This window comes from Bidens hawaiensis, unplaced genomic scaffold, assembly GCF_021521415.1.
Source record: "Bidens hawaiensis isolate Kalapana, Puna unplaced genomic scaffold, B.hawaiensis_p1.1 tig00008945_1, whole genome shotgun sequence".
Classification (NCBI taxonomy): domain Eukaryota; kingdom Viridiplantae; phylum Streptophyta; class Magnoliopsida; order Asterales; family Asteraceae; genus Bidens; species Bidens hawaiensis.
Genome location: NW_027491649.1, coordinates 737,223 through 749,967, shown reverse-complemented (window position 1 = coordinate 749,967; position 12,745 = coordinate 737,223). Strand labels below are relative to the sequence as shown.

Sequence of the window (12,745 nt, the reverse complement as noted above, 5' to 3'; positions counted from 1 at the left end):
TCTCATTTATTTGTGAAACAATTTATCATCAAACCATAAATAATATTAACTTTCATACAATAAAAAAGATATAAATTCAAAAATAAATAAATATTAAAACAAATAATATAAAACAACCCTATAATACGGGGGATAAAAACTAGTTTATCTTATAAATAATAATTAAAAGAAAAGGTAAACACACAACACCAACCACACCACCAATTTTGACTATGTCACTTCAGTTGGGGTAGTAAGTTCAACAGAATCCCTTCTCTTTCTTTCTAGAGTCAATGGACAGTAAATTACGATAATATCCCTAAATTAGGGTTTATTTACTGATGTAGTCCTTATAGTTCAAAATTTTTAATCGAAAACTAGAGTTTTACCCGGTGCGTTACGTAATGACAGGTTGGTAAAACCCGAGCGGTGGTAAACTCAAGCGTTGTCGGTCCCAAGTGTTGAGCCGGTAAGTCTACGCAAATTCGGTTGACTTTGATTACGTGCTTTATTGTACCATAACTAAAACAAAAAAAATATATAACAATTGAGGTGGATCAATGGGGTGATGTCGGTCGTTAAACTCGAGCGTTGGCAAAACCCGACCATTGTCGATCTCAGTCGGTAAGTCTATGCAAATTCGGTTGGTTTTCGTCACGTTCATAGTACCAGAACTAAAAAAAATTCGGCGTTTGGTCAGTTTTTGTTACGTTTGTTACGATATTAGAACTAAGATAAAAGGCGGTGAGTCAACACAAATTTGATCGGTTTCCCTCACGTTTACCAGAACTAAAAGAAATTGGCATTTTCGGTCGGTTTTTTTACATTCTTAACTGACCGAAACTAAAAAAGACGAATTGGCTTAAGCCTATAAGATTTGGCAAGATTCTGCCAAGTGATTTAATAGAGTCCTTGTTACACAAAAGTTTTCATTGTTAAATAATAATAATAATAATAATAATAATGTGGTTTTTCTTTTTTTTCTACAACGTAATTTAATAATAATTTCACTAAACAATCACACTGTAAGCATTTTACTATTTATAACTATATAATTTAATTAAAGTTATACAACGCTTTTATTAATTATATGAATAAATTCGAAGTTACGTTTCATTTCTTTTATGAAATCTTAGAATTTGTATGTATTAAGTTTGTGTATATAAATATGCACATGTGTCTCATTTGGTGTGGTGGTAAATAGGGTTGTCATAAAATTTCGCACACGATACGATAAGACACGATGACATTTTGTGCTAAATACAAACACTGCATGATAACTAACTGTTTCGTTGTTTCCAAACTCGAACATGTTTAATAACAAGTTAACATGTTACGACCTGTTAAGGGACCTGTTTAAAGACACAATGAATAATACATGTATAACGAAACCCAAAATTTCAAAACGAGTATAAAAGTCTTAATTAATAGATAATCATAAAATATTTGAAACAAAAAACCAAAAATCCGTAACATACTAGAAACAAAAGACGACAAATACATAACATACTTGAAACAAAAAACCATAGAAGCAAAAAATAACATACATAAAAAATATAATATCGGGTTCTGACTGGCATAAATGATATGTCTTTTGTAAGTATGACTTTAGGTTTAAGACTTTACGAGAATATATATTTATTTTTTTAAAAATAAAAATCTACACAGGTTACTAATATGTTAACATGTTTATAACATTTTATGACATGAATTTAAACATGTCTTAAATAGGTCGACATGTTTAAGACACGAAACTCTGTTAAACTCAATCCAAACATGTTAAAACATGTGTCGAGTTAACAGGTCTATGTTATAAATTGACAGCCTTAGTGGCAAAGATGGTTTACTTTCAAAATGGTGGTCAAGGGTTTGATCCCCACTAAGATGGTTTTGTGTGTGTGTGTGTTTGTAGGATGTGGTTCATTTCAGAAGTCATTCTTAGTGTGAGAAATGCGAGAAAATATTCTAACCAATCACAATTTTTCTTTTCATTTTCTGTTTATTTAAATAAAAGGATATCTTGGTAAAATCTTCAAGCTTATAGTTATGGTAACTAATAATTAATTTAAGAGTTTCAATTAACTGTTTCATTATTTGGTTTGTTTTTTTTATTGTCATTAATTTTGTTCATCATCTAAGTCAATTTCTCCAACATCTAGAAGCTTAACGATGTCAAAGTATAAAAAATAATGGGTGATGTTAAACGTACCCCCCCTTACATCATTTTTACTAAATATACACCCCCTTAACTTATTTGATAAATTATTATTACCACTTAAAATTATTTATATACATATTAGTCTCTACAACATTTATTTCACTTAATAATCTCCACTATATATATCAAATTAAAAACTATCAAGTATTACTATTAATTTATATTTTTAGTATTACTATTGTAAATATTTATAATATCTTTTTTTTTAAATTTTTATAGTATATATATTTATAATATCCTTATTTTACCTCTTTATCTTTTACAAAATAAACCCGAAACTTGAAAACCTAAAACCTTAAACCCGAAACCCTAATCTCTAAACCTGAAACTCGAAAACCTAAAACCCTAAACCCGAAAACCTAAACCCGAAACCCAAACCCTAAACCTTAAACCCTAAACTCGAAATCATAAAAAAAGCGCAACTTGTAAAAAAAATATGAAATTCTTATTTTTGTGCTAATTTGGTAATTATATGATTTTAAGGGGTAATATGAAAGTTGGTTTTTCCAAGGGGGGTATGACAAGCAACCAGGGGGTAAGTTTAGCCTGATCCAAAATAATATGATTCAACATATTTGTTCTATATCCATATTTAGAAATACCATATCTCATATTGTCTAGAGATAAATTCAACTTTTAGTTAAAGAAATGGGTTTATATTTGTGTCTTTTAAATGATATTAAAACTGATTATTATACTATTAGTACTTTTGTGAGCGCAAATTGTGTTTATAGATTTGGTTTCATTTTGTTTCCAATCAACTGAAATGATTTCACAATCAAAATTTTATTTTAATTAAAAAAAAATTGGTGGTGTGATTAATACGTGGACTTCATAAACTATCAGGTTTAATATTTTCTTGCATCATATGCTACAAACAACTCTACATGTAATATCTTTGTTGCTATTTCATATTAATTTGGTGACAGTGTAGAAACAATTTGTTGTTGCATGAAGACAATTTGTTGCATTGTTGGGACAAACTATTGTTGTAGGAACAATTTGTTCTAGTGTATGAATAATCTGCTGTTGTGTTGGAATAAATTGTTGTTTTCTCGGCACAATTTTTTTTTTGTAGTGTAGGAACAATTTTCAAACAAAAATAGCGTGCAAACTTTATCCATGTTCCATAAACGGGTCATAAACACTTGTCCACGTAGTTCAGCTTACATAAAAACGTAACTTAAATATAATGGGAAGAAAAATAATACAAGTGTTCCTAGTCTCATTCTATTTTTATCGCCTTTCAGCACGCTTGAAATCGTTTTTCTAACTAAAGTCTCCCCTATGTTGTTTGGCATACTTGCAAACACCAAATGTCTTCAAAACTGTTTTCAAGGAAAAACAAAACGAATTATTTCGGTATACTACTTTTATAAAATAACTTACACATAAATACGTCAATGTAACAACTGATAAAATACTCAACACAAATGGCACTAATGATACACAATTGTATTTATCCTTTTACTTTATATCTTTAAAAATAACATATGAACTATATCGCCATACCATTTACACAACGAAAAAAACTACCACTTTGAACTATACTCCAAAATAAGCTACATATATAGAAAATCACATACATATAACATAATTCGTAATGTTCCTTACATAGATAATAATGACCTATATTAAAGAAGAATTAAATTGTCATATGTTTATTGTACACTACCAAAGATCATATTTTAATAGACAATTCAGAAATATTAGAAATCTACTATTCATTCATACACACCTACACAGAGCATCATACACAACCAAAAAAATGGTTATACCAGACAACAACTTCACAGCCAGCTGTAATCTACATATACAACATCTAAACATGCAACTATAATGTGCAATCAACCGTAATATACATAATAATTTATTTTAGCAACAATGCATTAAACTAACAAATATTTTACAAAATATCCGCATTACTTATCAAATTGTTAGTAGTGGAGAATATTCTTTAAAGCAAAACACATTATAATATAAAACTCTTAATTGATCAAGTATGAAGAGCAAAATAAAATGCGCCTACACAAAATGGACTTTAACTACACACAATAAAATCTGTACCTACACACAACGAGATGTAACTACAGAAAAAGATATGTAAATGATAAAGCTGCAACTACACAATACAATCTGTACCTGCAACTACACAATACAATCTGTACCTACACAGAACGAGATGTAACTACACAATAAAATTTGTACCTACACAGAACGAGATGTAAAAAAGATTTATAAATGACAAACCTTAACTAATGTAGGTTTAGATGAACACCATATAATTTTTCCCCAATTTGTATTATACAAAAAAGCCCTAGGTTTTTTTTTTCAAATCAATAAATGTATGATCAGATTCAAATTATGAATGCAGGTGAATCCATAAATCATGGTGTTTATGTAATTCCAAACAAAAAGTAAAACAAACAACACAGACCTTAGATTCAAAATGTGATTGGATGTGCGATCGAAGTTCCTCTAGAGTGTTTGAAGCTTCTGGTAATTAATTTTTATGAATGGATGTAGGTGATTGAATAAGAAATTGAAGTTTCTGCAAAGGGATTCTTAGGAAAACTTGAAGAAGATTATTAAATGTATATACGTTACTTGCTGTAAACAATAATCACATGACTAATATACCTTTTTCTTTTAGTTAGTGCATATAGTTTTTAGAGTTTATTACAAAAATGCCATTGTTATTGTCTACCGTTGATTCACATAATCGGTGGTCCAGATCTACTTCTCGCTATAAAGTGACTTCTCGCATGATTCATCCCCTATGTCTATATATATATATATGTGGACCTAGCCCTTAGGGGTCCTTCTTATTTTGTTTACTAGTGTAAATTTAAGTCTTTTTGTTTGAATGTTTTTATATGCGCATTGACCCCTTTTGGCCCTTCCAAAACATGGTCCGAGATTCGTCACTGAACATGTATGAAACGCACCTCAGAACTATGTAACTTTGACTAAAATGACTAGATTGAAAAAGTAAACTTTGAAAAAGATCACTCACATGAACATACTAATAGTTCATAGACTACTCATGTAAGTTAGTGATAGTTTATGGAGCCATATTGTAGATATATACACTACTACGTACTATTGTTGGGACATATTATATATATTATATATGCTAGGCCCTCAAACTTTAAACAATAGACAAAAAAAAGTTAGTGTACCCGTTAATAGTACTAAGATCGTGGGCTCCTAATTAGTTTTGATTACACCCTTACCGAATTCCTAACTGAAGTGATGTGATCTTTAACACAACCAAAAAATAATGAAAATTCAAAAATAAGCATTTGACTCTATTGATGTAGAGAAAGGAGTTCAACTGAGAAATCATAAATAAGATGATGTGATATCTTCTTATTTGAATAATATGAAGTGATATCTTCTTATTTGACTCTATTGATGTAGAGAAAGGAGTTCAACTGAGAAATCACAAAAGTAAGATGTTTGGAGTCCAGGTCTCCGAACCGGAGATAATTTCTATGGCTTCTATTATTCACTGTGAGGCTGGTTCTCTCCCGGAAAACTTCTTGGTCTGCCGTTGGGTGCAAATATGGGGTTATCGAAACATTGGGATCCGGTCATTGAACGAGTTAAGAGTAGACTAAATGGTTGGAAGGCAAGCTCCTTATCTTTTGGAGGTAGATTGACATTAGTTAAGACAGTTTTAGGTAGTTTGCCTCTTTACTATTTATCTATGTTTCATGCTCCGTTAAAAGTGGTGGACGAAATTGAAAACAGCCTAAGAAATTTGGCAGCTTGGGTGTAGGTTGTCTCAAACAGATGAACTTAGCGTTACTTGCTAAATGGTGGTGGAGGTGGCGTTTAGAAAAGGGTTTATTGTGGGTGAGATGTATAAAAGTTGTTCATTCGACTCGCTTGCATGTGGATGTAAGATGGCAAGATCTTCTATTGTTGGGGCTTGGCAAAAGATTCCTAAATTGGTACTTGTTTCTCTTCTCTGGGCATTGACTTGTTGGGTTTGTTTGTTAGGAAAGTTGGGTTGGAAAATAAAACTAGATTATAGCTAGACGTTTGGTTGGGTTGGTTTGCTCATAAATATTTGTTCCTGAATTTATATAGTTTGGAGTTGTTCAAAGACTGTCAAGTGTGTGATAGAGTAGTGGTTAATGGTCTAGGTGGAGATTAAATGGATATGGGCTTGGTCTGCTCACTTTTGGCTAAAGCTCATTTGGATATTGAGTATCTACAAGAAATGGTGGTATTATATTCGTTCCATTCCAGTAAAGATGACAGTTGGAGTTGGCGTGGTGGTGCTTCGGGCATCTTCTCGGTTCAGGACTTGAGACGGGTTATGCATTCAAAGATTTATGATGAGATTTATACTACTCCTTGCATCTGGGAAGGTTGGATTCCTATTAAACTACACTGTTTTGTATGGAGACTACTTCTAAATAGAATCCCGGTGACGGTTAATCTGTTGGCTAGGGGTTTGATTTCAATATCACGGAGTTGTAGTTTTTGCTCATTGTCAGATGAATTTTCGGATCATGTCTTTCTTGACTGTGTTGGGACTAAACAGGTTTGGAGAACTGTTTCTTTACGGTGTGGTTGGGACTTGACTGCTCTTTGGTCGATAGAACAGCTACTTGAGGAAGCCTCTCACTCGTCTTCTCATTCGAGGAAAAGGATTCTCAAGGCTATTATCTACTCTTCTATTTGGAGCATTTGGAAACAAAGGAACGCGGAAACTTTAAGCGGTAGAGCTTTCAACAGAGAGTTCGTTCTAGAGGAAATCAAGACCAATCTTTATGGTTCGATTAAGCATATATCTCCTCATAAGGAGATTATTTGGCAACATTGGATTGTCTCTACTTTGCACTGTATCTTAGCTTGAGTAGTTTGTGTTGTTTTGGTGTTTGCTTGCTTTTTTCTTTTCCTTTTTTGGCTTGTAGTCTGTTTATTCCCTCCAACTCCTAGCCGGAGGCTCTTTGCTTTCTAATTTTATCTGCTTTGCCGTTCAAAAAAAAACTAGCTTTCATGTTTATCATTTAATGTATAGTGCAAATAGAGTTTTTGATTAAGTTAGTTTTAGTTGAATATTATATTAAATAACATTTGTTCTTGAACCTTTGGTTCAGTTTTATGGTCGATACTTATAAGTTTTTTGAGCCATTGATCGCTTTCAAAACTGCATCACCATAAGAACATGATGAGAAATCAGATAGGAGAGAGATGGGAGAGAAGGACATTCAGACGTCTCATAATTCACACGCCCCTCCTATTCCCTTATAGTCGGCATATACCAAATATCGAGGTCACAAAGTTGGACCCTTTGACTGTGCTGGCTTGGTCCGGTTCATAACATTGGGCTCAGTATGGTTCTGGCTTGGTCCAGTTCATAACATTGGGCTCAGTATGGTTCATAACAAAAGGATGAAATATTAGTTATGTCAAAACATACATCTCTCTCTACTATCTATTAAATCTTAGTGAGAGGAATAATTACTTTTAATGAAAGGAGGAGGCACATCTAGCCGTACCCATATAAGTAACTTAAAATAACTAGGGATTTTATGGTATGAAAAGCACTAAGAATTATGCCTTGTTAATCTAGGAAATCAAAGACTGAGATTAATAAGGTTGTCACGCTAACAAGTATCACATATAGAGAAGTCTGAAAATGTAAAATTTGAGTAACTACAAATGTTGGTTTTTCTTCAAGTTCATCCAATTATTTAACGCAAACACCTTTTTATACGACATTAACTTAAAATAATTAGACTATAAAATTGAACACTTTATTCCCTTTGGTTTGAGTATAGTGTACTAAAAGAAGTGACTTTTTTTAGAACATGAATTTATAACGTCCTACTTTTAAGGGTTACTTTAATTATATGCGCCGGCAGAAAATGATTCCTCGTTATAATTAGAGATGATCATTCAAACCGGTTCAAACCGGTTCCTGTAACCGAACCGGTAGACCCGAACCGGAACCGAACCGGTTACTACCCGTTTTTTGTAGGAACCGGACCCTATCTGATTCAACCCGATGATCCGTGACCGGTTCTTGCGTTTCTGAGTGGGGGCGGGTAGGAACCGGAACCGAACCGGAACCGGTTCCTAACCGGTTCCATCCGGAACCGGTTCCTAACCGGTTCTAGCCGTTGGATCGAGTATAGCCGTTGGAAATCGTTTTTTTTGGCCGTTTTTTGACCGTTGGGGTCAAAAATAGCCGTTTTTTGGCTCCCCCAAGCACCCCACTACTAGTATAAATAGGTATTTGGTGTCATGGGTTCATCACAACACTCAAAACGCAAACCCGAACGCAAAAAAATACAAAAAAACGCTATTACAACGTTTTGAGTTCTCTAATCTCTTGTTTTCTCTTCTTCTATATTCATATTTGTTGTTATGGCTGCCTCACAATCATCGATTGGTCAAGGTTCCAACGCCGAACAAGTTTCGTTCGTATTGTACCTCATAATCGTAATCAAGAGATTTGGTGCAATTGGGATTTGGTTGAATTGAGTGACCATTCATTGAAGGCTCGGTGCAAGTTTTGTGGGGTTTATTTAAACCCACTTTCGAATTCAAATTTGAAGAAACACATCGAAAAACCGTATTGCAAGGCGTTGAAAAAGAACGTCGATTCGCAACAAACGCAAATGGATAGTGAAGGCGGAATATTTACATACCAAATTGATCGAGTTCAAGATCGTATGGCGAAGTTTGTGATTCAAGAAGCTTTGCCGTTTAGCCACTTCGACAACCCTCGCTTAACCGCCATGATTCGAGATACGCTTCAACCACAATACACTCACGTAAGTCGTCATACTCTTAAACGTTATTGTTTAAAATTGTGGAAGAAGGCCAAAGAGGTACTAATTGCATATTTTGAAAATATAAATACGGGAATAAACTTAACTAGTGATGTTTGGTCGGCTCCACATGGTCTACCCGAATCTTATCTTTGTGTCACCGCTCATTGGGTAGACCCGTCATCGTGGGAAATGATGAAACGCACCATTGCTTTCGAACTCTTTGAGTATCCACATACGGGAGATAATTTGTTTGAAATTTTAGATTATGTTATAAAAACTTATAAACTAGAAAATAAAATATTTTCAATAGCATTTGATAACGCGTCGAATAATACATCGGCGGTTGATAAATTAAAATTAAAATATACGCCGATTTGCAATGGTGTATTTTTTCACTCAAGGTGTGTTGCACATATCATTAATTTAATCGTCAAAGACGGACTTGCTTCGGATGAGGTTACATCGGTTATAAACGATTTTAGACTAATGATACATGAAGTTTTTAAGAAAAGTAAAAAAAGACAAATGGATTATAGAAAATTTTGTAAAGATACGGGAAGAAAAGCTTTGGGAGCTAATTGGGATGTACCTCATCGATGGAATTCCACTTGCATAATGTTTCAAAGTGCTTTGGAACAAAGAGAAACTTTACAAATGTTTCATTCTAGTCTTGCCGAGAATGATTTGGCAATCCCCTTTTCAAATGAGAAATGGGAAATTATCAATGACTTATCGACTTTTCTTGAAGTTTTTAAAACATCAACTACGAAACTATCGGGAACGTATTATCCGACAAGTCCATTGGTTCTTTCGGAGTTATTTTTAATGGTTAACAATCTTAAAGAATTTGAATATAAAAGTCCAATGTTTTCAAACATCATATTACCAATGAAGTTTAAATTAAAAAAATACTTTCTTGAATTGCCACCCGTTTTTACTTGCGCCGCCGCTTTAAACCCAATGTTAAATGTTACGGGGGTTGAATGTGTGATAGACGAAATTTTTTCAGCCTTAGATATGCATGAAGTTGACCTAAACTTTTCAACAGAGGCAAAAAATTATTTTAACTTGAATTTTAAATTTATGTATGACTTTTATTTAAATAAATATGGGTCAAACATACACATGCCTATGCCGGGGGGTCTTCATCAAGTTCAAGTGCTACTAGAGTACGAGATCACATGATTAGCCTTATGAACACCGTTCGCAACGTAACGGCTAAAAAACAAAGGGGTAACACCCCTTCAAGCGAACTAGGAAGGTATAGTGCAAATGATTACTCTACCGGTTTATCCGAAGAGGAATATGGCACTTTTGATGTTTTGGCTTGGTGGAAGGTAAAGGAAACCGAGTTTCCGATTCTTGCCACCAAGGCCCGTGATTTACTAACCGTCCAAGCTTCTACAGTAGCTTCGGAATCCGCTTTTTCTCTTAGTGGCAGGGTAATATCGGTGAGAAGAACAAGACTAAATTCGGAGTCGGTGGAGATGTGCATTTGCTTAAAGGATCACTTGGACTCAATCGATCGTATTCAACACGTAACCACTCTCGAAGATGAAACACCACTTGATGTTTGAGTGCACGACGAACAAGAAGGCATTTCTACAAGTAATTCCGAGGAAGAAGTCGCCGCTCAATAATTACGACGAACAAGAAGGCTTTTCTAGAAATAATATGTCACAACTTTATATTTATAAGTTTAATGTTTTGTTAGTTTGTTTTTGAAGATTTTAAAACATGTAACCTTTTTTTTTTGAACTTCTTAAAGTAAATAAAATGAATTTTATGTTAATTGTTTTTTTTATTTTTCATGTTATACAAATACGAATCGTAGTTTAGAATCCAAATCGCAAACGAAAAACGAAAAAAAAAATTTACACTCTAACCGGTTGGAACCGGTTACAGTACAGGAACCGGTTTAGGAACCGGTAAGAACCGGTTAGATAGGTTAGGGGTCCGAGGATGGGAGAACCGGTTCGGTTCCCTAACCGGTTCGAGACTGGAACCGGTTTATAATGGGGTTTTGAATATAGGAACCGGTTCCGGTTCCTAGTCCCAAACCGTTTTGAACATCTCTAGTTATAATACTTTTAAATTTTCATAAAAGTTTGTGATTTAGACTAACTATCAAAGCATTAAAACGTGCCATAATGACTAGCTAGCTATATACATGTTTTTTTTCGTCTGTTTACACTTTACACCAACCTACACAAAAGAACAATTAAAATACTAGAAGCGCTTGGCTTTTAGTTTAAATATATATTTTACTAGTCATGTACAAATTTCCATTATTGTTGTCACATGATCCAAGACCTTAATCACGACCATCTCCATTACAAACTTTTTCCATCACACCATTACACGATATAATCATTAGTATAACCGTGTAAAAGAAATGAGGTAACTAATCATGGAAAGGATAATTAACAAATTTGTAGCCAAAACTTGACCATTACCTATGAAACGTACATTGTTATTTGTCAATTTCATCATAACAACTCATATCTACCCATCAACAGTTAACTTGTAACTCTTCATACTAAATGATTATCACAACTCATATTTGTATGTAACTAGTATCCGTACCCCCCGCGTTGCCGGGGGGGGGGGGGTCAAACCATTAAGAAAACTAACATTGTCTATCAACACAAAACTCACATAACAAATGATTATTAGGGGGAAAAGATTTAACAGTTTACAGTTTGCAATTATTGTCCAACCAAATAAATCTAACTACAATAGACTTTGGTAGCTCAACTGCTGATGTATAGGTCAATTGAAATGTACCTGTGATGAGAAGCCATGCTAATATGAATAATGAGGTATGTTACTTTGTTTTTGACCTTTTTTTGTGACCTTGGTATTCATTGGCTTACATTTCTCTACAAATAATATTAATTATAAGACTTACATCAATCACAAAAACTCTAATGGTACTCCAAATGTCATAAAGTGGGCATACAATTTCCCTAATCATTGTATTTAGCCTGGACATAAACCACCAGATGTTACTATAGGAGCATGCACCTCATCACGTCAAACAACTGACCCCAACCCATTATGACCCGTTACCGACCTTACCATACCCGCTCGCCAAATATGAGACTAATAATTTCTTTTTTACTTTATGTTGATAACCACATAACCATTGTTATCTCACAAACGTGTTCAACGATTGAGCATGTTGATTTATACAACGTTTTCCATGTCATATTGAAGTTTTTCCGTGCAGAGTGTTCTCTCGAGTCAAATATCTCACTCTGTCCTGGTTTCATCCCGTTTGACAAATCTGTTGTGAACTCAACTATCGAGTCTAGAGTTCTCACCACCTGCATGAATCATATTATTTTTTTGGGCCGTTTCAGTCAAAAATTAATAATTATGTGTTCAATGAAACAACTATAACCTGGCTAATGCGTGGTCGTTTTGGGGCTAAATGGCGAATGCAGGCTGCAGCTACTTCAATCATCCAGAACAGTTTTACTTGCATGCAGTTCTTTCCGAACCAAAATTGGTGTTATGGTTTTGGGCCCACATGACCTTAATCTAAAGTGGTGATTCTCTTATTTCGGCTTCGTGACTTCTTGGTCAAGAAACATACAAGGAAAACTGGAAAAGTAATTAGACTGAGGGTAGTGGGGGGTGAGCGGTGGGCGCGGCCGCCTACATGGCTCACGAACACCGCTACACCCCTCAGGTGAAGGTGGGCACGGTGGGCCGGCGTGGCTGTGACCGCGGGGCAAAGTAG

General features: G+C 34.3%; 2 protein-coding genes across 2 annotated transcripts in view; one reads left to right on the top strand and one right to left on the bottom strand.

Moving 5' to 3' along the window:
- Positions 1-12,745, bottom strand: part of LOC143530391 (very-long-chain (3R)-3-hydroxyacyl-CoA dehydratase PASTICCINO 2-like) — a 265,235-nt gene that overhangs the window by 194,209 nt on the left and 58,281 nt on the right. The gene's annotated exons all lie outside the window — the stretch shown is intronic.
- LOC143530430 (uncharacterized) lies at positions 6,363-7,070 on the top strand. Its single transcript, XM_077025974.1, has one exon. It carries the CDS (start codon positions 6,363-6,365, stop codon positions 7,068-7,070), a length of 708 nt encoding a protein of 235 aa, XP_076882089.1.

What these genes read in the sequence shown, in the direction of transcription:
- LOC143530430 (XM_077025974.1), top strand. Translation starts at nt 6,363, where the DNA reads ATGGATATGGGCTTGGTCTGCTCACTTTTGGCTAAAGCTCATTTGGAT.